Source organism: Halichoerus grypus, chromosome 5 (genome assembly GCF_964656455.1).
Source record: "Halichoerus grypus chromosome 5, mHalGry1.hap1.1, whole genome shotgun sequence".
Lineage (NCBI taxonomy): Eukaryota > Metazoa > Chordata > Mammalia > Carnivora > Phocidae > Halichoerus > Halichoerus grypus.
This window is the reverse complement of record NC_135716.1, coordinates 157,355,926-157,380,565: the sequence shown is the minus strand read 5'-3', so window position 1 is coordinate 157,380,565 and position 24,640 is coordinate 157,355,926. Positions and strand designations below refer to the sequence as shown.

Here is a 24,640-nt window from a genome sequence, read left to right as displayed (position 1 = left end):
CACCTGTTGTTAGTTCTCAGAACTTTTTGAACTTTAGAATTGCAGATAAAGACCGTGAGCCTATTTATGGATGCCAAACAAATCTGGGATGCTAGTATGAGAAAAGAAAATTTAGCCCAAACTTGTTAAAATATTTGCAAAACTCCTAAAGTAAAACACAGCAGTGTATAAAACAAACAAACATATAGCATGACCTCTCTCTCCCATTCTTTGCCCTCTACTTTCAAAATATATCCAGAATCCCACCCACCACTTTTCACCACCTCCACTGCTATTCCCCCCGGTCCACATCACCATCTCTCAACTGAATTTTTGTAATAGCTTGCTAACTGACCTCACTCTCTCCCCACAGAAGCCAGAATGGTTCCACTAAAGCACATCAGGTCTTGTCACTCCTCTGGGCAAACCTGGGGTGTCTTCCCATTGAATTCAGAATAAAAGTCAAAGTTCTTACAATCACCTGCAAAGCCTTACATGATCGGATCTCCCAGTGGTCTTTCTGGCCTCACCTCTCACTGCTCTCCCATGGCTCACTCCACTGGAGCTGCAATGGCCTTAAGGCTCCTTGAACTGGAGGGGAAGAAGGAAGACATGAGAGCAACCCCAGGCAACACACCGCAGAGTCTCACTGTTCTTACCTGAAGTTCACCAGGTTTTCAGGAATAAACACTTCTCAATTTGTTATGTGGCTGAGGCGCAGAGGCTCAGGAGTAACTGTACCAGGTACTAGAGACAAAATCAAATATATATATATTTTTCACTATGCCACACCCACTTTAAAGGATACCTGGTCAGATTCTCCTTGAGAGTGACCTTGTTGGTCTGGAATCGTGCCAGGGACCCAAGGAGATACCATAATCAGATCTCAGAGCCTTATTTCTATGAGCATCTCCTTAGTTTGGCCTGAGGTTGGTGAAGTCAGTTACTGCTTGGCTGGGAACACAATAGGCACAAGCCTTGGTGTCGAAGTGGGACAAATACACCTGACTACAGTTACAGGGTGTGTTTTCCTGTTGGCTGCTGGGTTTGGGGGTTGTGGCCTCTGTCTGCAGAGGTGGGGGTGAGTGAAGCTTAACTAGGACCTCTGACAAGGACTGGCGGGTAACTCCTGATGGAGGAAGGAGAGAACTAGATGAGCAGAGGCAGAGGTGAGAGAAAAGGGCATGTGGTAAGTGCCAGAGTTAATATGGAGGTTGGGGTTGACTTGACACAGCCATGGCCCCTTGTCAGGGGCTCGAGGAGCCTTGTCATCAGCATTCATCAGTGTTTAAGCAGGGAGCTCTGGAGAATTTAGGTTTATTTTGAAGAAAGGTCACCCTAGGAAAAAAGCTGGAGGGTGGATTGAAGGGAAAAAGCCACCAACTCTTTCCTAGTCAACTGCATTAACCTGGTCTCCAGGATTCCACCCAATCCTTTCTCAACCCACAGCTCTATGAAAAATAGGTGGCCCCCATTATCTTCTACCACAAATGGCCATCTGTGATTTATGTATTGGTTTATTCCAAGAGTCGCAAACTTTTTTCCTAAAGAGTCAGGTGGTAGGTATTTCAGGTAGGTCTCCTGATCATGTAGTGTGAAAGCAGCCACAGACAATACTAAAAGAGATGAGCATGGCTGTGTTCCAATAAAACTTTATAAATACTGAAAATTGGATTTCATAAATTTTCACGTGTGACAAGATACTCTTGTTAAAAAAAATTCTCCCCATCTATTTAAAAATGTAAAAACCATCTGTAGCTGCCAGGTTGTCCAAGGGCACGCGGGTGGGGGTGGGGTGGCCCGTAGTTTACAGACGGTTTATTAGTCGCGGAGCCGGCGTTTTCGCCCCAGGCCGGTTTCCACAGCAGCGGGCACCTACCAGGTCCCCGCGCCGCAGCTCACTCACCGCGCCGCACCTCCCACCGCCGCCGACGCTGACTGACAGCCGGGGGCGGGGTCTGCGAGCGCCTAGACGCGGGGGCGGGGCCGGAGGGGCGGGGCCGAGGGAAGGGGGCGGGCTGACCACCGGCTTCCGGCGGGTGAGCGCGGGAGCAAGATGGCCACTACCAAGCGTGTGCTGTACGTGGGTAAGCAAGCGCGGACCTAGGCGGAATCGGGGCTGACCGACCCGGAGTGGGTCTCGACGGGGGGCAGGAACGCGTCTACGGTCGCGGAGGGTGGCGAGCCTTTGTATAGGCCGGATCGATGGCGGTATTGCTTTGCTTCGGGGAGTTAGCTCCAGACGTAGAGGTCTTTCCGGCTCCCTTCCAAGCCGGCTGAGCTTTAACGGGAACCCCTTCACCTGCTGGGCCGGGAGGATTGGTAGAGGAATATTATGAGGCTCCAGATCTTCGCGCTCTTTCATTTTACAGACCCTCACTGCAGCGATGGCTCTGCCCTGGCCCCTGCCCCTTTAAAGGAGGGAGTTCCCAGACTAACCCGGTAGAAGTGAGAATAACCCCCATAGCGAAGTTTGATGAGCGCTTTGTAGCCAACGTGGGGGCAGTTGTGTTTACTGAAAGGGAGCAGCAAGAGCAAAAACCCGAAGGTGTGAAACAGCCTTACACATGAAGCAAAGGGGTCATCTTGCGGGAAACCCAGAGAATTGAGGAAGCAAAGGAAAGAGGGTGAAATGATTGGCAGGGCCCAGGTTATAAAGAGCCTTGTATACGCTGCTAGGGAGTTTGTACTTTATCCTGAGGACAGTGGGAAGTCTTTGAAGGAGTTTAAGCAAGTTTAAACTCCTTTAAACTGATGGGTTAAAATCTGCATGTTCCCAGGATCGCTCTAGTTGGCTGTGTGGAGGAGAGGGAGGCCAGTAAGAAGCTATTGCAGTAATGCTGGCGCTAAGATGAGGGTCTGCAAAAAGGGTGAAGAGGTGTGTTTCATAATTATCGGGGAGGGAGCACATGAGAACGTGCTTATGTACCCAAAGGACTGGATGGAACAGCCCCTCTCCTTGGCTATCACATGCTAACTGGGCTGCAGGGACTTCTTAAGAGAATGGAGGACAGTGGTAGAAGGCACTTGGCATCTTTGCAGGTGGGTTGGCAGAGGAGGTGGACGACAAAGTTCTTCATGCCGCCTTTATCCCTTTTGGAGACATCACAGATATTCAGATTCCTCTGGATTATGAAACAGGTGAGTCTTTTTCATGTCATGTTCAGAATCCTAAGAGGAAAAGAATTTGAAAAAATTCTAAATATACATTGTAAATATGGTTGATATGTAGGAAAGTTCAGGAGGGTGCCTCGTGAGGGCAGCAGGACAGTGATCTTGATGCAGAAGGAATGTTCTGAGGCTTTGGTTATGTGCAACATAACTTTGCAGAGGGTCCCATCTGTTGAGTGTGAGGTACCAAATTTTCAATAGCCCAGTAGGAAGATAGGTTTTGAGCTACATGGAGATCTGACTGTTGTTTCAAACTACCTGCTGGGCACCCCACTGCCCCTGCTCCTTTCTTGGCAGCTGTAATGTTAATCAGGGCAGCAGGGAAGCTCAGCCCCAACCAAGGGGCTTTGGCCTCTGCTCTCCTGGGGGAGATTTCCTTCAATTGGTATCACAGGTACAGTGCAGTTTTTCTATTTTGCCTTTGTTGTCATTTTTTTTTAAGATTTATTTATTTATTTTAGAGCGCCGAGCACAGGAGTGGGGGGGGAGGGTCAGAAGGAGAGAATCTCAAGCAGACTCCCTGCTGAGGGAGGAGCCCCACTCAGGGCCTGATCTCACTACCCATGAGATCATGACCTGAGCCAAAATCACGAGTTGGGCGATTAACCGACTGAGCCATCCAGGCGCCCCAGTTAGTTGTCATTTTTAAGATTGGAGTTTTAGGCCTAAATCTGTCATTGACCCTGCTTGATTATTAGCAAGGTCTTTAAACTCTCTGGGCCTGGGATTTTTATTTGTAAAAAAACAATATGGACATACTTTAGAGATACTGCAGGTTTGGCTCCAGACCACCACAACCAAACCAATATCGCAATAAAACAAGTCAAATGAAATTTTTGGTTTCCTAGTGCAAATAGAAGTTAGGTAACTATATTGCAGTCTATTAGGTGTGTAATAGCATTATGTCTAAAAAAAAATAATGTACAACCTTAATTTAAAAATACTTTAGGGGCGGGGCACCTGGGTGGCTCAGTCGTTAAGTGTCTGCCTTCAGCTCAGGTCATGATCCCAGAGTCCTGGGATCGAGCCCCACATTGGGCTCCCTGCTTGGTGGGAAGCCTGCTTCTCCCTCTCCCATTCCCCCTGCTTGTGTTCCCTCTCTCGCTGTGTCTCTCTGTCAAATAAATAAATAAAATCTTTAAAAAAATAAAATAAAAAATAAAATACTTTAGGGGCGCCTGGGTGGCTCAGTTGGTTACATGTCTGTCTTCAGCTCAGGTCATGATCCCAGGGTCCTGGGATTGAGCCCCGCATTGGGCTCCCTGCTCAGCGGGGAGTCTGCTTCTCCCTCTCCCTCTGCTGCTCCCCTGCTTATGCTCTCTTGCTCTGTCAAATAAATAAATAAAATCTTAAAAAAAAATACTATATTGCTGGGGCGCCTGGGTGGCTCAGTTGGTTAAGCATCTGTCTTTGTCCCAGGTCATGATCTCAGGGTCCTAGAATTGAGCCCCGAGTTGGGCTTCCGGCTCAGTAGGGAGTCTGCTTCTCCCTCTCCCTCTGCCCTACCCCCGCTTGTGCGTACACTCTCTCAAATAAATAAAATCTTAAAAAAAATGCTTTATTACTAAAAAATGCTAACCATCCTATGAGCTTTCAGCGAGTTGTAAACACTGATCACAGATCACCATAACAAATATAATAGTAATGAAAAAGTTTGAAATACTGTGAGAATTACCAAAATGTGACACAAAACATAAAGGGAGCAAATGCTGTTGGAAAACTGGTGCCATGAGAGTCGCTTGATGCAGGGTCCTTTCAGTTTGTAAAAAACTGAGATCCATGAGGTGCAGGAAAGCAAAGGGCAGTAAAAGGTACGCCCGTAAGGTTACGTTCGCTCTCTAAAGTTAGTTGGTTTCATTAAATGAACACTGTTGTGCTTGGCCTTTCTAGTTAGATCAGCATTTTTCTGAGGATAAAGAGTGAGCATCCTAATTCATGTTTTAGGATTCGTGCTTTTTGCATAGCTGATGCTCAAAATGTGGGATCAATAATTGAGAAGTTAAATAACTTGCCTCGTATGCAGAGGTTAAGGTTTTAATTTGGCTTTGGTAGAAGAACTGACTGCCTAAAAGATCAAAAGTATAGTTCATTATTTAGCTATGTTTTTCTAAAAGACAAAGTTCAATATTGCTTGAAATGTTGTTTAAAAACTGGGAAGAATTGAAGAAGGAGATTGCTTCTTACAAAATAGTGATTGGGTAGAATTTCTAGTGTCAGGATATGGCATGTGATTTACTTCACTTTCCTTGTGACCATGTTTCTTTTCATTGCCCCCCATGGTAATTACTTGTTTTTGTTTTCCCTTTTTTTCAGAAAAGCACCGAGGATTTGCTTTTGTTGAATTTGAGTTGGCAGAGGTGAGAAAATTCTGTGTGACCTGTGTTTAGTCTTTGGCTTATTTGAGTGTTGTTACTGGTTACAAAGGCAGCTGGACTCCATTTGGTTAGGTTTCTAGGCCTCTTGCTGATGCTTCCATAGAGACAGGACGTGCTGCTTGATGGAAAACTTCCCTCAGTTAATCAAATTCTAGACTGTTAACAGCATAGACGTGCCCCTCTTGCTCTGCCGAGCTCCTGTAGCTCTGCTCGCTGAGGCTTCTTGCCTGGCAGCGCTGGTGAATATTTCTTATGCCTTCCTGGAGATGGCAGATTGCTGCACCACCAGCTCTGAACTCAGCCAGGAAGCGCTCTTTGTTAGAGACACATACAGCCTCGGCAAGAGGTATAGATGTGACTTTTTCCTCTTTTGTTTTGTTTTACTTTGTTTTTCTGTTGCTGGGTATATGTTTAGACACCACAAGAAGCTAAACTTGACCTTGTCTTTCCTCGGCAGGATGCCGCAGCAGCTATTGACAACATGGTATGGCTGAGACTCTTCATTCTTACCGAAGTTGCTTTTGGGTGGTACGGAGGGTCCTTGTGCATCTGTTGGTTTGCCGAACTGCCAAGTCACAAGGTTGCACGGGGAAGCAAAAGCTGTCAGCGTGTGAAAAGATTCACTGTGAATCGATCACTTTTAAGACTGGTCCTTACTCGAACGTCCTTCCCCGTTTAACAGTGATATACATTCAAACCCTTGTTATAGGCCAGTCTCTCACTGGCTGCCCCATGTCTAGGATAATAAATTGCAAACACTATGTAAATTGATTGCACAGTGAAATAGCATATTTTGCAGAAGAGGCAGAATATCCTGAAGCCTCAGAGCAATTACAAGTGAGGAGAAATTTCCAGTAAGGGTAGTGGCAGGGTATGCTACTGATGCCGATGATTTAAATATCCTGGAGAGGTCTTTGGGAGTAATGATGAAACGCTGGAGTATTTCTGTCCTCTTTGAGATCTTTGTGATTTTCACATCAGATAGGAAGTGCAATGATGTCATATCATACTATTGATAGAATTTTGTTGGAAAAAACACTGCACATTAACCAGCACCTGTTACATCTTTGCTCTACAAATTAGTACGTAAACCTGAAATTTATAATAAATTTACTTCCCTTATTTTTAGTTTCATCACAATAAAGTCCCATTCCTTTTTTTTTTTTTCTTCACTTTTTACTGTGACGTTTTCTTCACTGCTCTAAATGGATTTATGTGAAGTGACCGTTCCTGGTACCAATTATCTTTGGAGGATAAAGTTCTTTATTCCTGTTCTGTTACCTGAACATCTTCCTCAGCCCCCAGAGATCATTTCTCACCATTTTAAAGCAGATCTTGACTTTTGAAGGTGAACTCAAGTACTTGGAAACTGCTTGTATCCTTGTAATCCCAGGGCACTCTGGACCTGGAGTCACTTTCAGGAGCACAGGTTTTTGCTAGTATGAAAGAAAGGAGGTGTGTGGTGGGGGGAGATTGCCTGCAACCCGTGGGCTGCTGTGTGGCGGGCACAGAGCTTGCTGTTAGGGGCTCACGGGTTAAGGGAGAACAAATCACGAGCGTGTCTCGGATGTATCAAAACCAAATGCAAAGCTGTCTGACTCTCTTAACCTGACAGAATTGAAGCAGCTGGGTGTTCAATCTTTACAGAATGAATCTGAGCTCTTTGGACGGACAATTCGTGTCAATTTGGCAAAACCAATGAGGATTAAGGAGGGCTCGTCCAGGCCAGGTGAGTGGGGGCAACCACAGGTTCCCTGTCACGTCCTCCAGTGTGGCCTTAGTTGCTGCATCTTTATCCCAATTTACTTGGAAAAGGTGCTGATCGCCGCTGTGGATGCAGAGGAGTAGAGAATGATTCATGTTGGCAGAGGGCATGAGCCACCTTTGTAGGGAATGAAAAAGAGTTTGAGCTTCTCAGAGAAATTGTTTGCATTATGAGAGAAACCCTGCCTGCTCGCTTCTCTTTCCCAGTTTCCTCAGCATTGATTCCTGAGATGCTCCCGTCCAGGGCTGGAACTGGCAAGGCAACACATTCCGTCTTGGCGCAGTTTTTTTACTTAGCCTTGTAAGAGCTGGACATCAGGGCTGACATTCCCAGTGGAAACGTTATACTTGGGAGTTCCCTCAGTGAAGCTTCCGGCTCAGAGGGCCACGGAGTGTGTTCCACTTTGCTGACCAAAGCAGCTAGCGAGCAGTTGGCCGAGAAGCTTGCATTTCTTAGCATTTGTTCGATTCTTTTCCTTTCAGTGTGGTCAGATGATGACTGGCTGAAGAAGTTTTCTGGGAAGACTCTTGAAGAGAATAAAGAGGAAGAAGGGTCGGAGCCTCCCAAAGTAGAAACCCAGGAGGTGAGATCGAAGGCATGCGCTTCCCCTCGACGGGCTGGCACTTTCCACAGGAGCCTTTTTTTTTTTTTTTTTATGTTATGTTTTTGTGGAAATTTGCAAGTACATATACAGAAGCAGAGAGAATGAAAACCAAAGTCTTAGTATTGTGGTAAAGGTGGTATTGAGTGAGTGAAAGAGAAGCTCTGGGTCTCTCTCTCACCTTTGTGCTCTGTATAATGAGCTGTTCCACTCTGCCCAGTCCTGCCCAGTCCCGGGTTGGGATTGCCTGAGGTGAGGAAGGCGAGTGGGTGCTCCTCTTCATCCCTCCTGCCCAGTCCCTCCTTCACTGGAGCGCTTTGCACAGGCTCACGGTCTCCCTGTCCCCGCCCCAATGCAGGGGAGGCGGGCCGGGGTGGTGGCACCTTCCCTTGGTCTGCACGCAGGTTCGAGGCTCTCCCTCGCCAGGAGCAGCCTGCTGGCAGCTCCCTCCTGACTCTGGGCATCCCTCTCTGGCTGGCTCCTTGGGCTTTCCCACCCCTCCCTGTGAGTGTTGTTCTCTGGATTTCTTTCTTGGCTCAGGGCATCCCTCTCCCTCTCCCCTTCTCCTCTTGGCTGAAACACTAGCAGTCACGGGTTTTTTGCAGCCTCTCCTGGCCTCTGTTCCTAGGGTCAGGCTGCGCACATTTCGGCCACAAGTGTCACACGCAGCTTCGAGTTGCCCAGAATGGGTGCCCTCCTCTCTCTAATCTTGTTCTTCGTCTTGTTGATTTGCCACCATCCATCCGCACACACACTGACTCAAGCCAGAAATTTGGTTGCAAAGCAGAGCACACACATGGCCTTCACAGAGATGCCTTCTGTAAAACAGCCAGCACATCATCACGTGCTGCCGAGTTTTCCTCTCAAACCTTCCTGAGTCCCCCTCCCCCGTTTGTCCCACTGCCCCCAGCAGCCTCTTCTCCTGCACATACTTGCCGAAGCTTCCTAACTAGTCTCTGGTGCACTGCTCTCTAGTCCTTCATCAGGCCAGCTAGAATGATCTGCTGAAGGCACAGACTGATGCCCTGACTCCTGCTGAGAACTTTTCAGTGGCTCCCATCACCCATCCCAAGGGATAAAGTTGGGGGGGTGCTCCCCAGCTCCTGTCCCCACACCTGGCCGTCTCACTTCCACCCTCTGGAAACCCAGTCTGTTTCCCTGTACGTCCTTGCTTTTGTGCAGGCTGCTCAAGTGTTTATTGCCTGTCCCTTTCTAGGCAGGGATTCTGTGAGGTTAGGGGCCTTGTATTCAGCATCTTATTAACTAAAAAGTGAGGTGGAGGAATGTGGTTAAGAGCATGGGCTCAGGGGTGGGGTGGGATGATTTAGGTTTGAATTCCAGCTTCACCCCTTACCGCCCTCTTGTTTGGACAAGTGAGTGCACTTCACTGTACCTCCATTGCCCCACTTATAAAATGTGGATAAATAGTGGTACAGCTTGATGCTCAGGACGGTTGTAAAGAGTTGATGAGCTACATATGTCAACGGGGAGAGCAGCCCCCTGTCCGTGGCAGGTGCTCTGTGCATGACTGCTGAGGCTGGTGGCAGATGACAGCCAGCGGGTCCTCCAGCGCGGGGCCTGCGCACACGTCGGCTAAACTGAACCCCAGACCAGTTGTGAACATTTGACTTTTCTCTTTGGAACACATGTGATGCCTGCAGATGTCTCCTCGGGGTAGAAAACAGGGCCCCCCTTCCCCCACTGCCCTCTGAGCACGCCAGAGGGCTGCCCTCCTGGCTTCCCTTGTAGCCAGCCTGGGGGTGCGCAGGGGCGAGCGTAGAGGAGGACGTGCTGTCCATCTGGCTGGCGTGAGGTGGCTTTGTGGGTGCGGAGAGGCGCGCACTGCGGGCCAGGGAACTGGGGTTCTGGGACCACAGGCCAGGGTGCAGTGAGCTGGCATCTGAGGGCAAGTGGGACGCGGTCCCGAGCCTGCAGGGGCTGGGAACTGAGTTAGCCGGTGCTCGGGGTCCCGGCCCTGGGGTTCCGGCTGGCGGCACCTTGCTGCGGCCCGCTCGCTGCCCTTGGGTTCTTGGTGTGTATGCAGAATACCCGCTCTCCGACTTGCGGAGTCTAGTGCTCCCCAACCTGACATTTCTTCTGCGCCCAGGGAGAGCCCACGGCAAAAAAGGCCCGGTCGAATCCCCAGGTGTACATGGACATCAAGATCGGGAACAAGCCGGCCGGCCGCATCCGGATGTTGCTGCGTTCCGACGTTGTTCCCATGACAGCAGGTGAGCGGGCTGTGGGCCGGATGCCGGGGATGCGGGGGGGGGGGGGGGGGGGCTGAGCGGTGGGCCTTCCCCAGTTCTCACTGCCTCCGCTCCTGTGCTCGTGACAACCGCTGACCTGAGTGGATTTGAGGCATCTCAGATCCTGGGATCTAGTAACAGATTGAGTCCGACCAGGCACTTTTGAAGCTTTATAGGTGCTGCTTTGCTATTTTTTAATAATAAGAGAGTGTTTGTTTGTTTGTTTGTTTGTTTTAATGTAAGTAAACATGTATTCGTGGTTAAACAAACAAAACCCAAAAAAACTGTACACACATATTCGAACAATACTGAAGGCAGTAAGTAGAAAACATCCATGTTCCCGCCTCCACGTCCAGTTTTACTCTCCAGAAGTAACTGCTGTTAACTAACAGTTTCTTGAGTCTCTCTAGTGTAAATATTGACTTTTCATTCTTTTCTTGTTTTTTAATCTAAATTTTATTATGTAGACATATAGTTTACAAAGTTAATTTCACAAAGCTTGTTTTGAAAAACAGCACCCCCTGGCCCCCAGTACTGGCCCCTGGCCTTGGCGCCCCACGGCGCTCCTCGGAGGCAGCCAGTTCAACTCTCAGCTGGTTCTTTCGGTTTTTATCTCCCTTTTGGTAGATAAGAGATTTATGTTGTTATTTCCTGGTTTTTTTGTTTTAGACATCTGTTGGCTTCTCACTTTAGGAGATAAGGAATCAGCTTTTTAAATCCCTTTCGCTGCCCCTTCATCTTACTCATAGAGTTACCATAAGTTTGCTCAGGCCATAGGTTATTCTGACTACGTAAGCATCATACTAGGGTAACCTCCTTTCACGCACAGCATTTTGCTTTCCTGGGATTCGTAATTGTCTTGTTTTCACACAAGCTTAGTCTTCTGTGCATTTATTCCTGATGCTCCCCCTAATCCTGCTGCCTGTGTAAATCTCTCCTCATGTTCACACACCCCAGCTATTCTGTCAGTTTCCCTCTCCTGTAGAAGTTCCTCTTTGGAGCCTCTGACTCTCTCCAGCCTGGACCACGGCTTTCCAGGCCCACTGCACAGCGAGTGTCGTAGGGTCTCTTGTGTTCGCCTCTTAGGTCGGACTCTCTGTTGTCTTCTTTTTTGGTACATTCCCTCATTTTAGTAGAAGACATCCTTCTGTAGCTTCTTCAGCAAAGAACTTGGGAAGTAAGTTTTTTGAGAGTGAAGACTAAATATATGTACCTTCCCACTTGATGGATAGTTAGGGTATAGAATTCTAGAGAAGTCTAATGTCATTCTGATTCTTGATCCCTTATATAAAACTTCTTTTCTGTCTAGTCCTGAGCTGTCCAGTATAGTAGCCACTCACCATATGTGACTATTGAAATTTAAATTAAATAAAATTAAAGTTCATTTACTCAGTTACACTAGCCAGATGTTTAAGAGCTATTCCCAGCCCTCCCTAGATAGAGGCTTGCAGGGTATCTGTCCTGTGTCCTGAAACCATATGCCTTCGGATAGACCTTACATGGATCTGGCTATTCAGTGGGCCTCGCTGTATTCATTTTCTCTTGCTGTTGTCACAGATCACCACAAACTTAGTGGCTTATGACAACACAAATTTATTATCTCCCATTCTGTGGGCCAGAAGTCCTATAGGCTACAGTGAAGATGGTGGCCGGGTCACTGCCTTCCCTGCTGGAAGCTCTAGGGGAGGATGTTTCCAGGGATACTCATGTTGTCGGCAGAATGCAGTTCCCTGTATCTGTAGGACTGAGGTACCCCATTTCCCTGCTGCTGTCAGCTGAGGGCTATTCCCAGCTCCTGGAGGCTCGCAGCCCCCCTTTTCCTCCACCTTTAGAGCCAACAGTGGTGGATCCAGTCCCTCCCACATTTTGAATCTCTCTTTCTAACCTTAGCTGGGAAAAATTCTGTCACAGGCTCATGATTATATTAGGCCCATCTGGATAATTGGGGCTGCTTTCCCCATCTCGAGGTCAATCCATAACCCTAATCACATCTGCAATGGCAAGGACGTCTTTAGGGGGCCATTCCTCTGTGTACCACACCCACAGGACAGTGTTTTATCCTCTGGTTGGGAAAATTTCTTTCAATTATTTCTTCACTTTTGTCCCCTCTGATTTCTCTCTTCTTTCTGGAACCTTCCTAAGTGTTCTTTTTCTATAACACTCTGTGCTTATTTCCCAGAGGTAATGTCATTTCATCTTTCCAGGGACATTACTAAAGTTTTTTCTTCCTATAGTTTATGTCTCAAATCACTTTTTCCTGAGTTAATTATGTTTTGCTTTGTGTTTGGTTTGTTTGTTTGTTTGTTTGTTTGTTTTTAAAGATTTTATTTATTTATTTGAGAGAGAGAATGAGAGATAGAGAGCACGAGAGGGAGGAGGGTCAGAGGGAGAAGCAGACTCCCTGCCGAGCAGGGAGCCTGATGCGGGACTCGATCGTGGGACTCCAGGATCATGACCTGAGCCGAAGGCAGTCGCTTAACCAACTGAGCCACCCAGGTGCCCTGGTCTGTTTGTTTTGGTCTTTGCTTTTCACATTAGATGCCTTCCTCACCTAAGCCGTGGTAAGGCTTGCTGGCTGTGGCTTCCACGGTGGGGTGATTCAGTTGGGGTCTTTCTCTGTCAGACCCCAGATGTCCGTTTCCCTGACTTCCCTTCTCTTGGACAGCTTGGAGTCCCCCGAGAAGAGTCTAGCCTCCTGCTGGAGGCTCTGCATCCAGTTATTAGCCATCGTGGCGGCGGCGGGAGACGGAGGCAGTATATAAACTTTCACTTAATCTCTGTTTGTCATTGCGGTACCTCAGCCCCCGGCTATGTCTAGTATATCCCAGTCCAGAGACCTCTGCTTTAACCTACCAGAGAGCAGACCTCCAGCCGGCTGCCCGTGGGGGTCAGGGGAGGATCTGGGGGTTGGCTATTTTCTTAAATAGGCTTTCAACCAACTTTACTGTTTTTAGAACTACCTTCACCCTTGTACCTGAGCTTTTGGCATTTCTGCAACATAAAGTGAGTTGCTTCTCAGCTCTACCAGCTTAAGATTCAGCTTTCTTCTCTTTTTTTTGTCTTAAATGTTTCAAGTTTTTATTTAAATTCTAGTTAGTTAACATACAGTATAATAGTAGTTTTGGGAGTAGAATTTAGTGATTCATCACTTACGGTTTGCTTCCCTTTTTTTTTTTTCTTTCCCCTTTGCTCATCTGTTTTGTTTTTTAAATTCCACATATGAGTGAAATCATGTGGTATTTGTCTTTCTCTGACTGACTTATTCTGCTTAGCATAATATTCTCTACTTCCATCCACATCATTGCAAATGCAAGATTTCATTCCTTTCTATGAATGAGTGATATTCCATTGTATATATATATACCACATCTTCTTTATCCATGCATCAGTTGGACATCTGGGCTCCTTCCATAATTTGGCTATTGTTGATGATGCTGCTGTAAGCGTCGGGGTGTAGCTGCCGAGATTCAGCTTTCTCAAGTCTGCTACATCACGTATGATTCGTTTGTTTTCTAGCTTTCAAACTTTTATGTTGCTATTGTGTCCCCTCTCTTTTGCTCTCTTTTTTTTGGCCTTTTTAACCTTTTTTTTTTTTTTTTTAAGATTTTATTTATTTATTTGACAGCACAAGCAGGCAGAGAGGCAGGCAGAGGGAGAGGGAGAAGCGGGCTCCCCACTGAGCAGGGAGCCCGATGCGGGGCTCGATCCCAGGACCCTGGGATCATGACCTGAGCCAAAAGCAGATGCTTAACGACTGAGCCACCCAGGCGCCCCACTTTTTAACCATTTTTAAATGTATATAGTTCAGTGGTATTGATTGCATTCACAATGCTGTACAACCATCACTGCTGTCTTCAAAATGTGTTCACCCCATACCGAACTGCGGACCCCATTAACCCACTCCTCATTGTCTCCCTCCCACCCCTGGTGGCCTCTAATCTACTCCCCATCTCTGGATTTGCCTGTTCTAGACATGTCCTAGAAATAGAATCATACAATATTTGGCCTTTCCTTTGTAACTGGCTTTTTTTACTTAGCATGTTTCAAGGTTCATCCATGTTATAGTATGTGTTGGGATTCCATCCCTTTTTTTTTTTTAAAGATTTTATTTATTCATTTGAGAGAGAGAGAATGAGAGAGAGAGCATGAGATGAGGGAGGGTCAGAGGGAGAAGGAGACTCCCCGCTGAGCAGGGAGCCCGATGCGGGACTCGATCCCGGGACTCCAGGATCATGACCCGAGCCGAAGGCAGTCGCCCAACCAACTCAGCCACCCAGGCGCCCTCCATCCCTTTTTTATGGCTGAATAATATCCCATCGTCTGGATATGTGACATGTTGTTCGTTCATTTGTTGATGGATACGAGCATTGTTTCCACTTTCTGGCTATTGTGAATAATGCTGCCGTGGACATTCGTGTACAAATATGTGTTTTAACGCCTTTTGTCAGCTCTTTTGTGTACATACCTAGGGGTGGAAATGTACTGACCTGGCAATTCTGTGTTTACCTTTTTGAGAAATTGCCAAACTCTTTTCTACAGTGGCTGCACATTACATTCCCACCTCCAGTGTATGAGGGTCTCAGTTTCTTCATATTCCTGCCAACACTCATTATTTTCTGTTGATGATGGCCATCCTAGTGGGTATGAAGCGGTATCTAATTGTGGTTTTGATTTGCATTTCCCTAATGACCAATGGTGTTGAACATCATTTCGTGTGCTTATGGGTCATTTGTGGATCTTTGGAGAAATGTCTGTTCAAATCTTTACCTATTTATCAACTGGGTTGTTCGTCTTTCTGTTACCGAGTTGTAGGAGTTCATTAAATATTCTGGATATTGAACTCTCACCAGATAAGATTGGCAAATACTTTCTCCTGTTCTGTGGGTTACCTTGTCTGTTGAGTGTCCTCTGATGCCCAAAGGTTTTTAGTTTTGATGAGGTTATTTATTTTTTCTTTTTTGTTATCTGTGCTTTGGGTGTCATATTTAAGAAACTGTTACCAAATCCAGAGTCACGAAGATTTGCCCCTGTGTTTTCTTCTAAGATCCTGTTTGGTTTTTCTTTAAAAAAAAAAAAAAAATCAGTTGCCCTCCATTTAGAGTGGAGCAGAGCTGGAATGCAGGTGTTCAGTTTTCCTTCTTAACCAGAGTCCCTCTAGTCCTTCACAGTGTGAGGATCACAAAGGTTTGGAATACATGGCATATTTTTCATTGAAAATACAAACACTAAACAAAGACAGTTTATCAGATTCTAGCTACAGAGGTTTTGGGTTTTTTTGGTTTTTTGGGGGGGAGGGGTTGTTTTTGTTTTGTTGTTTGCTCAAAGACTTCTGTGTTATTAGAGTACATGGGCTAGGAGTGACGGGAGGGGGTAGCTCGTGGGCAACCACTGTCCTGACCAGGATCGGATGCCCATCCCGATGGCCACCAATTTGCCAGAGGTGCTGCCACACTGCACGGACTCACGGTTTTCCCGATGCGGCCCACCAGCTCCCAGCCCTGCATCCCGATCCCGGCCCGCACGCCCACTGCACGGCCCATCCCAGACCCGTCTTCACATTGTCGAAGCAGCTCGGTCGGGCCTGTCCGTGGGGCTCCACGGCCCCTGGCATCTCGCTCGCGGCTTCGGTGGCTCCCTTCCACATCTCCCGTGGCACGCGAGGCAGAGCATACCCACGGCCCGAGGAACGGCTCTGTTTTGTTTTCTGACCTCCGCACCTTTTCCTTTCTCCATGCCAGAGAATTTCCGATGCCTGTGCACCCACGAGAAGGGCTTCGGCTTTAAGGGAAGTAGCTTCCACCGCATCATCCCCCAGTTCATGTGCCAGGGCGGCGATTTCACGAACCACAATGGCACAGGGGGCAAGTCCATCTACGGGAAGAAGTTCGACGATGAGAACTTTATCCTCAAACACACGGGACCAGGTGGGAGCCGATGGGGCGCGGTGGCGGGTACGGGGGGGCGGGGCTCGGGTCTGCAGGAGAGCCAGCCGGTGACCCAGCGGCCACGCGGCCTGGCCGGAGTCGGGGAAGCGGCTTCCATCCACTCCCCCCACCACCCCCGCACACCTCCTGGGGTCTAGCTTGGGTTCTGGGGCCTGCCTTGGTGAGCTGAGTCCCTCAGCCCCGCTGCCCCGTCCTGTCAGACGTACCCCTCTGTGAGTGGTCGGTCCCCCCGCAACTAGAGAAAGCTCTGTGCTGAGTGGTCATCTTGAAATTTAGGACTACACTTCTTCAGGGGCCTGGCAGCGTTACTAGAGCCCCTCAGTTAATCGTGCTCTGTCCCCGTCCGAGACGATGGTTGCTCGCTCCCTCCCTCCCGAAGCCTCCACATCGCCCTCCAAGCTGATGCGTGGCCCCCTGGGTCCCCCGCCACGTGCCCGCTCTGCCTTCCCTCCGAGGACGGGCAGGAGCTGTCTCCCTGCGGCCGGCCCCTATGCTCGTGGCCCGGACCCCATCCCCTCTCTCTCACCTAGGAGCGTGGCTTCTGTAGCTGTCCCCCTGCTGCCTCGTGGCTGCGTCCGCTGCTAGATCAGCCCAGTGGCGTAAAACTGTGCGGTATCGATCTTTAAAAAAAAAAAAAAATCATCCTTTGACTTGTGTGAGCTGTCATCCATGCCTCTCACCCCCTGGTAAGGAAAAGTCGTGTAGACTGCCCTGCCTTCTGTTCTGTCTGTCCCCCTTCCGCCAGACCTCGAGCCCCAGCCTGGCACTGAAGCCACTCCTGTCGCAGGTGCCAACAGCATCCATCTTGCCAGTGGCCAGTGCTCGGCCCGCATCCTGGGCCGGCTTCCGGCAGCATCTCCCTGGCTCCGTCTCCTGCGCAGACGTCCCTCTGGGGGCCGGGAGCCGGCGGGAGGGGCTGACATGCTCCTTCTTTCCCCCAGGCCTGCTCTCCATGGCCAACTCCGGCCCAAACACCAACGGCTCCCAGTTCTTCCTGACGTGTGACAAGACGGACTGGCTGGACGGCAAGCACGTGGTGTTTGGGGAGGTCACGGAAGGCCTGGATGTCCTGCGGCAGATTGAGGTGGGCGGCTGCCCGGGCCCTGGGTGCGCAGCCCCGTGGGAGAGCTGGACGGGGGCCGCGGCGGCTCCCGGGGAGGGCTGCTTCTGCTCAGGCGGGGGCGGGCACCTGGGGAGGGTGTCCCCGAGCCGCTCCTTACTTCCCACCCTCTTCCTCCTCTGTCCCCACAAAGGCCCAGGGCAGCAAGGACGGGAAGCCAAAGCAGAAGGTGATCATCTCCGACTGCGGGGAGTACGTGTGAGTCCACACACGCTATCTCCGCACCGCCCCTGCCTATCCAGGAGCCGTCAGCCTGGGAACCAGCACGTGAGGGCGTCTGTCCCCTTTGTGGCAAGCAGGGGTGTGTGTCGTGGCCCTTCTTGGGGGTCAGCTTGGAGCAGCTCTTCTGCAGACTCGGCCCGGGCTCCCTCTGGCTCTCTCCCAGGTGTGGCCGTGGGCCCGGGAGCTCGCAGGGGTCCCCACTGTGGACGGGCTGTGCGTGGCCTTTTCCAGGCCTTTGCTGCCACGGCTTCTCCTGGGCCCACCAGCGGGGCTCCTGGACATCGCTTCTGGTAAAATAAACCCGAGTTCTTGTACTGCGAGTCCAGCTAGTTCCTAGGAGTTGTCCGAGATTGCATCTCTGCTGAATTAGGCTGGCAGAGGGATAGGGCATAGCTTTTCTTTCCTCCCTTGGGTGGATTCCCTGAGGTGCCAGGTGGTGTATCTTCAAGCCAGGTACCCTTGTCAGACCACGGTCAGGACAGTGGAAATCAAAAATATCAAAGAAGTCCGTCTTCTGCCGCCTTCCACTCCGGAACTCCTGCCGGCTAGTCTTTGAGGCAGCGGGGGTATTTTATCACTCGCAACGATTAGTTTGTTTGTTTCTTCATATTTGTTCTACAGAATTTTTTTTAAGGAAGTTCTACGCCCAGTGTGGGGCTCGAACTCCTGACCCTGAGATCAAGAGTCGCATGCTCTGCTGACTGAGCCAGCCAGGCGCCCCCAGTCTACAGGATCTGTAAATGCTGTTTTATACCTCAGAGCGCCTCTCTGTGCCGGGTACTGGGCTTACTTGTCCGGAGGCAGGAGGCCACCCGGCCCTGTGGGCCTAATCCAACCTGCTGCTTTTCTGTGAGTAAAAAGTTATTGGAAGACAGCCACATCCATCCATTTACATATTCTCTGTGGCTGCTTCTGCGGGGACAGATACTGTGTGGTCCCTATGTTAGGGCTCTCCAGAGAAACAGAACCAGTAGGCTGGGTGTAGATATGTATATAGAGGGAGATTTATTTTAAGGACTTGGCTCCGTGATTGTGGGGGCTAGCAAGTCGGAATTCTGTAGGGCCGGCAGGCTGGAGACCCAGGGAAGAGTTGATGGTGCAGTTCGGGTCCGAAGGCTGTCTGGAGGCAGAATTCCTCCTCCCTCGTGCAGTCTCAGTCTTCTCTGTCTTAACAGCCTTCCACTGATTGGATGAGGCCCACCCACATTGTTCAGGATAATCTGCGCTACTTCCAGTCTGCTGCTTTAGACATTAATCACATCTGAAAAGTACCTTCGCAGCAACATCTAGACTGGTGTTTGACCAAAAACTGGCTATCGTGGCCTAGCCAAGTTGACACAAAATGAACCAACACAGCCTCAGAGCCTAAAATATTGACTGCTTGAACCTTTGTAGGACGAGTTTGCTGATGGCTGAAACACATGGTTGCACCCCGTGCTGAGCTTGGTCCTTGTAATGCAGCCACTGCTCAAGTCAGGCTGGCTCCTCTCTCCATTCCCTCTGCACATACTGCTCAGCCAGGTGGTTTTCAAGAATCCCTCACGTGCTGAAGGCCCCGAGCAGGGACTGAGCCCCGTGGCCACTAGACACCTCTCTGTGGTTGCGTTACCAGGACCATTCAGAACCCACCGGGCTGGGCTTTTCATCCTGAGATCTGGACAAGCCAGATGCAGGAGGGGCCTGATGCCTCCTGGCCCTGGTGACCCCGGGAGCACTCCTGTGACGGATGATGGCATTCTGGCCCTACCTCTGGCTTCTGGGTACCCAGCGGACTCCCAGCCCTTGGCTGAGCTCCTGCTCAGGGTTTCTGTCTCCTTGAGGCTAGAATGTACCACATGGTTACCCTTGACCCTGTGGAGCTCCCAAAGGAGACCTTCCCTCAAAGCACAGGCTCCCACTCTGAGGGCAGACTCTGGCCATCACAGGTCAGTCACCAGGAAAGGAGGCGTTTAAAGGGTGTAGCATGGCCACCTCCCAAGAGGGACCTGACTTCTGTGACAATGACCTTGTTACTTTCTGTTCTTCCCTGGTAGCACCCCCTGGGCTCACTGCCCCTCCCGGTGCTCTCCGGAGTGGCCAGGGGTGTTACCACCGTATCCACAGCAGAACCCTATACAGAGGGAAACCACGGCCCGGGTGACATGCTGCAGAGTCGCCCAGAATATGGCAGAGCTGGGACAGGAAGCTCGGCCTGCCTCCCCCTAGTTTAATGGGGTCCTGGGAGGTTTACTGGGCTCTAGCCTCACTCTAAGGCAGGGGGCCCAAGGCCCTGGGGGAAGACACGGTCATGGTCCCTGTAATTAGCCTGGACCCTTTGGGGAGACCCAAGGAAGCCAGGCTCTCCTCTGCCAGGCAGGAGGGGCCCAGAGCCCGGGAGCAGCGGCCCGGCTGCCTGTTCAGCTATCACAGCACCAGACCTCTGGTGCGTGCCAAGACGGCACTGTCGGAAATGGACCGGCGTGTGCCATGCGGCCTTTGCTGTGGCCCGAGGACAGAGTGCCTGCCTCGGTCCACCTGGCTCGCATCCAAGGTGGCCTCCTGGTCCATGTGCGTGTTGCTCCGTTACGGCAAACAGGGCTGGTTTTGCCGGTGCGCGGACTCCTTCAGCCTGTGGCCCTGAGGTCAGGCCTGCGGCTGCTGGAGCCCCCTGTCGGGTTCAGGCGCTGCGAGCTCTAGGCCCCAGTCACAACAGCCTGCAGCAGCCCTCCCAGGAAGGCATTCGGGACCTACTTTTTAGTTGTGAACACTGAGTCTCACAGGCTTCAGGGGTTAAAAATCTAGAAAGCCATGTTTTCAAAAAATATTTATTAACAGGAAAATTTTTACTGCATAACGAAGTGGGAAAAGCATATTTCAAAGCAATTTATATAAGTATGATCCTAATTTTGTAAAAATATCTATGATATGTAAACATCTGTATGTGTATATCCTAAGATAAAGGCCTAGAAATAAATTCACCAAAATATTAAGTGTGTTTATCTGACTCATACAACTATGGTGATTTCAGTTGTATTTTTCCAGTTTTTCCTCCAAAACTGCATTATTTTTGTAATAAATGAAAAACCCATTTTTTAAAAGGGTGGGTTAAGCTTTGTACCTTCAGCAGGCTGGTGGGATCCCCTTGCCTCTGGGAACACAGGGAAGGCTTCACAGCCCTGGCCATAACCAGGCACTTTCCTTAGGCCTTGAAAGCAGGTGAGAATACAACGTTCTCCCTCCATGGATTGCAGGGTGTAGATTTTTCAGGAAAAAGCTCAGCTCTGAAATAAATACTCCTATCACCTACAGAACACTTCCTGGGAGGAGGTTAGTGGACAAGCACGGAAGGGACTAAGCAGATCAGCAAGTTCTTTTGTAATAACGCCAACAGGTACCTGTTGCTAAGTGTTTATTTGGCAGACATTGTCCTACATGTGAATATCCATATCTGATCTTTATAATAGCTTGGAAGGAAAGAACCAATATCCTGCTCCACAGAAGAAAAACCAAGGTTCAAACCCATTTGACTTCAAAATCCCTCTTGCTATGCTGCTTTCCTATTTCTTAGGGATTTTTCCAGAACAGGTCACTTTCCCACCTTAGAAAACCGTGAACACTAATGTGCTGCTTGGCCTCGAGGCCAGCCTTGCACTGCCCAAACCAAGGCTGACTGCCGTGCATTTGTCCTCAGCCCTTTCCCACATGCCCTCCCTTCCTGGCAAGTCACTGACTCGTGGTCGCTGTCGGGTCTGACCAGCCGCCCGTATTTATCCTTCTGGTCCCGTGCAACCAGATAAACAAGCCATGCCCTGAGCGAGAGAAAGGGAAACGGTGGCATCTGGGCTGCTCCTTGCAGCTGCCGTGCTTGGCTCAGCAAACTGGTAACTGGGAATACAACGCACGCAGCAAGTGCGTGCAATATCATGCAATAAATGGGATAAAATGCATGGGCCTTCTATCCATTCACAATTGTTTCACTGCTCAGGCCTTTTTCTACGCGATCTCATTCAGTGACTGCGTGGATGGCAAAGGTTGCTGAAGTCTGACCCAGGTAGGCAGGCAAAGGCTTATTTTTCAGGTGTCGGGCATGCAAAAGGAAGGTTACGGCCTTCCGGCCTCCGTGCCGTGCTCAGCCTGACAGGTGAGGTGCGCTCCCAGTCCATAAGCCTTGGGAGTGATTTGACAGACATTCCTGGTGCACCCTAATTGTGCCAGGCTGTTGGCTGGGCACCAAAGGTCCCAGGTGAAGTTAAAAACTGTTAAAATAACTGGCTAATGTTAAATTTATATTTGCCCAAAAGACAGTCCTCAATGTTAGGAAGACAGAAGTGTCAAAGGACTAGAATGGCAAACAGGTTCCCTGTTACATACCAACTCTGACCTGTCACTGCCACCTGAACCGAGTTTGGGGTGCCGAGGCTGGATCTGGGCACAGTGTGAAAAAGGGCTCGCAGAAAGATTCCTGGCAGGAGGCCCTTTGGAGACCCGAAAAGCTCATTGCCTTCAGGTACGGATGGAAAATGAGGCCCAGACGGGAAAGCCATCTACAAATCCGGTCTCCTAACATCTATGCCAGAGTTCAGATCCCTGCACTGATGGGGAACTCTCCACCTTGCAGACAGTCTGCGCGCACCCTCCGTGTACCCGGGGAGGGTCTCTCCCTCCGCGCTCGCTCCAGAGTCCCTTCCCGGTCCCTGCGGAGGCGCCGCTGTCCTGCAGCAGGGCCCCAGCGTCCACACCCGCTGGCCCACCTGCTGTCCCGGGGCCCCTCCTCGGGGTGCCGAGTGACTGCTGAGAGGCGCATCCTGGGGCACATGGGGGGGGCGGGCCCCCAAGCTGCTTTGAATGACACAGTATTTCAGGGTTCGGGCAACGGGACTCTGTCTGCCCCAGCAGGTAACTTACGGGCTTAGCGAGTCAGAAATCAAACGTTCCAGCAGCCTGTGGCGGTTTCCAGGACCCTCCCCGCCCCGGGCCGGCCTGATTACCGCCTGTCACTCCCCTGGGACAGGGACCGTGTCTCGGGCTCACAGGTCTCGCTCCCAGGCACACAGGGCGATGCAGATTATGACAGCCTGTTTCTGACAACTTCTGGACACGAGCGGGTGCTGGGAGGCCCTAGGCCCGGCCACAGGCTGCCTGGGGTCACAGAGGCACCGTATGGGTGAAGTGGATTGCTCCTTAGCATGGCAGAAGATGGCAAACAGTTTTCACTTCACGTGTCAGCTCTGATCTCTTGGCTGTGGCGGCGTGGGGTTCTAATACAGATCATTTTGAAATTCTATACAGATTTGGAAGGAAAAAATATCAAGATGGATGATTAATGTTTGCCATGCCAAAGGGAAAGGGAAATGTCATCTGTGCTGAGCACTGTCATCCTGGGCCACCCAATGTATCCACCGTGCTAGGCTCAATAAAAAGATAACTTTTCCATGGAGCTGAGCTCCTCATGGTTCGACGTGGTGACAGGCGAGTGAAGCCTTCCAAATTTTTTGTTTCTACAAAGGCCAAATGTCCATGCCCTGCACCTCTCCCCCAGACAGCAGAGGCAGATCAAGGCAGGAAGATGGGGGGAAGATGGAGGGGGACAGCTGCATTGGCCTTGGCCCTACATCATGTTGTTCATTCAGCTCGTTCTTGAGTTGACCCACATGCCTACCAGCAGGTTGATAATTCAGATCCACGACCACACAACAACGAGGGCGAGTTCACATTCTAACAGAAGTACCCAGAAAATGCCCGGGAGGGGCAGGCAACCGAAGGTGGACCAGACCCTGTGTACACATATCCACGCTCTGGAATGGACAGCAAAGAGCCCGAGGGAGCCATTTTGGGCTCTAGGTGCCTCTCAGTTCAGTCCATATTACCCCAAGCCTGGGTCAGCAATGGACATAGATAGATCCTCAGACAGGACTTTTGTTCCAAACCCAAAATGTTGGTCAGCACATGCTTCTGGAGGAGGAAGCTGGGAGAGAACCTGCTTGATGACTCAGACCACCAGGCCTGGAGGCCAAAAGACTGTCACAAACCTCAGGCAGGGAAGGGGGAGGAGGGGCCTGGAGAAGATCCAGCCCTGGCAGGAAGGAGAGAGGAGCATAGATATGTTGATCTCCGAGGGCCAACCCGTCTGAGGTCAGGCTGGGTTGGAGGGTTTCCTGCCTCTGGAGAGGGGCCTGACCCGGGGTGTGGGGGGGGGAGCAGCGGCGGGGGCAGGGCCTCAGTGGCAGCCGCAGGCCCTGACCACCATGTTGCGGTGCTTGCGCAAGATCACGTTGTTGCTGCTGTCGTAGTAGAGCACGGAGGTGGCGCTCAGCTTGGTGGGGGCGCAGCACGCCTTGGGGACCGCATCTGGCTTCATCAGGTGCACCTGGCGGGGGCGGGGGCAGAGGCATGAACACGTGGCCTTCCCCTGGAACCCCCACCCGCTCCATCCTCCACCTGCAGCCCCTGGCAGGTGCTCCCGCGGAGACCCGCCCCACCCCGTCCCCCTGCACCCCTGCCCCGCCCCACTGCCCTCAGATGGGACAGCGCACGGTGTGCCCAGGAGCCCTCCGGGGTCCCCTCCGCTCCTCTCTGTGCTTCTCTGATGTCCCTGATCATCTCTTGTCCCCGTTAGCCGTTTGTGGTCTGTCTCCCCTCCCAAATGTGGGCCGGTGAACGTTCACAGAACCGGACAAAGCCTAGAACCCTAGGTCCACCCTTGGGGTGTCCGACGCTGTTATTCCTCAGAGCACTTCCCAGCCCTGGTAACAAGCTCTAAGGCAGCTCCTGTTCTGGGCAGACCGAGAACGAGGGCACAGAGACCGCGCGTGGTGCCGGGTCACAGGGCTGTCTGCGGCGGGCCGGGGACCGGGTGCGGGGACCTGCGACCCTCCTAACCGCCTGACTGCCAGCAAAGAGCCTGCCTGAGGGAGCGGCCTGTTCTCAGCCCCCTAAAAATAGTTCTCCCGAGCGGCGGCAGGAGGGGCTGCACTACCCGTGACTCAGGGTCCGGGCCCCCAACATGGAGGAGGCCGAGGTGGGGGGAGGCAGGAGAGAAGAGGAAGCTTACCATACCTGGGGGTGGCGGCCGCCCTGCAGCCCAGGACTCCTGGCCCTCTCGGAGGCTGCCGAGTGGGACCAGACGAAACTGGCTGGTGGGGGAACCTGTCTGGCAGCCTGGCCCCCACCCCCCAGGGCCCTGCCTTGTCCCTGCTGCCCCAGCTCTGAGCCGGCCTGCTGGAAGGACAATGGG

The 24,640-nt window shown here is 50.8% G+C and overlaps 2 protein-coding genes across 4 annotated transcripts in view; one reads left to right on the top strand and one right to left on the bottom strand.

Moving 5' to 3' along the window:
- Nucleotides 1-2,009: 2,009 nt before the first annotated feature.
- PPIE (peptidylprolyl isomerase E) lies at nt 2,010-20,396 on the top strand. Its single transcript, XM_036102784.2, has 10 exons — nt 2,010-2,066; nt 3,022-3,120; nt 5,464-5,507; nt 5,983-6,009; nt 7,173-7,254; nt 7,773-7,873; nt 9,999-10,122; nt 15,879-16,064; nt 17,027-17,169; nt 17,339-20,396. The coding sequence occupies exons 1-10, from the start codon at nt 2,036-2,038 to the stop codon at nt 17,405-17,407; spliced, it is 906 nt and encodes a 301-aa protein (XP_035958677.1). The 5' UTR covers nt 2,010-2,035; the 3' UTR covers nt 17,408-20,396.
- Nucleotides 20,216-24,640, bottom strand: part of LOC118542526 (bone morphogenetic protein 8B) — a 33,550-nt gene continuing 29,125 nt past the window's right edge. For 2 of the 3 annotated variants that reach the window (XM_078073347.1, XM_078073348.1), the window contains exon 7: nt 20,216-23,773. In XM_078073347.1, coding sequence (XP_077929473.1) covers nt 23,624-23,773 — 150 coding nt within the window. In that variant the 3' untranslated portion in view covers nt 20,216-23,623. The remainder of the gene's footprint in view (nt 23,774-24,640) is intronic. The other variant, XR_013448233.1, reaches the window with a different exon arrangement.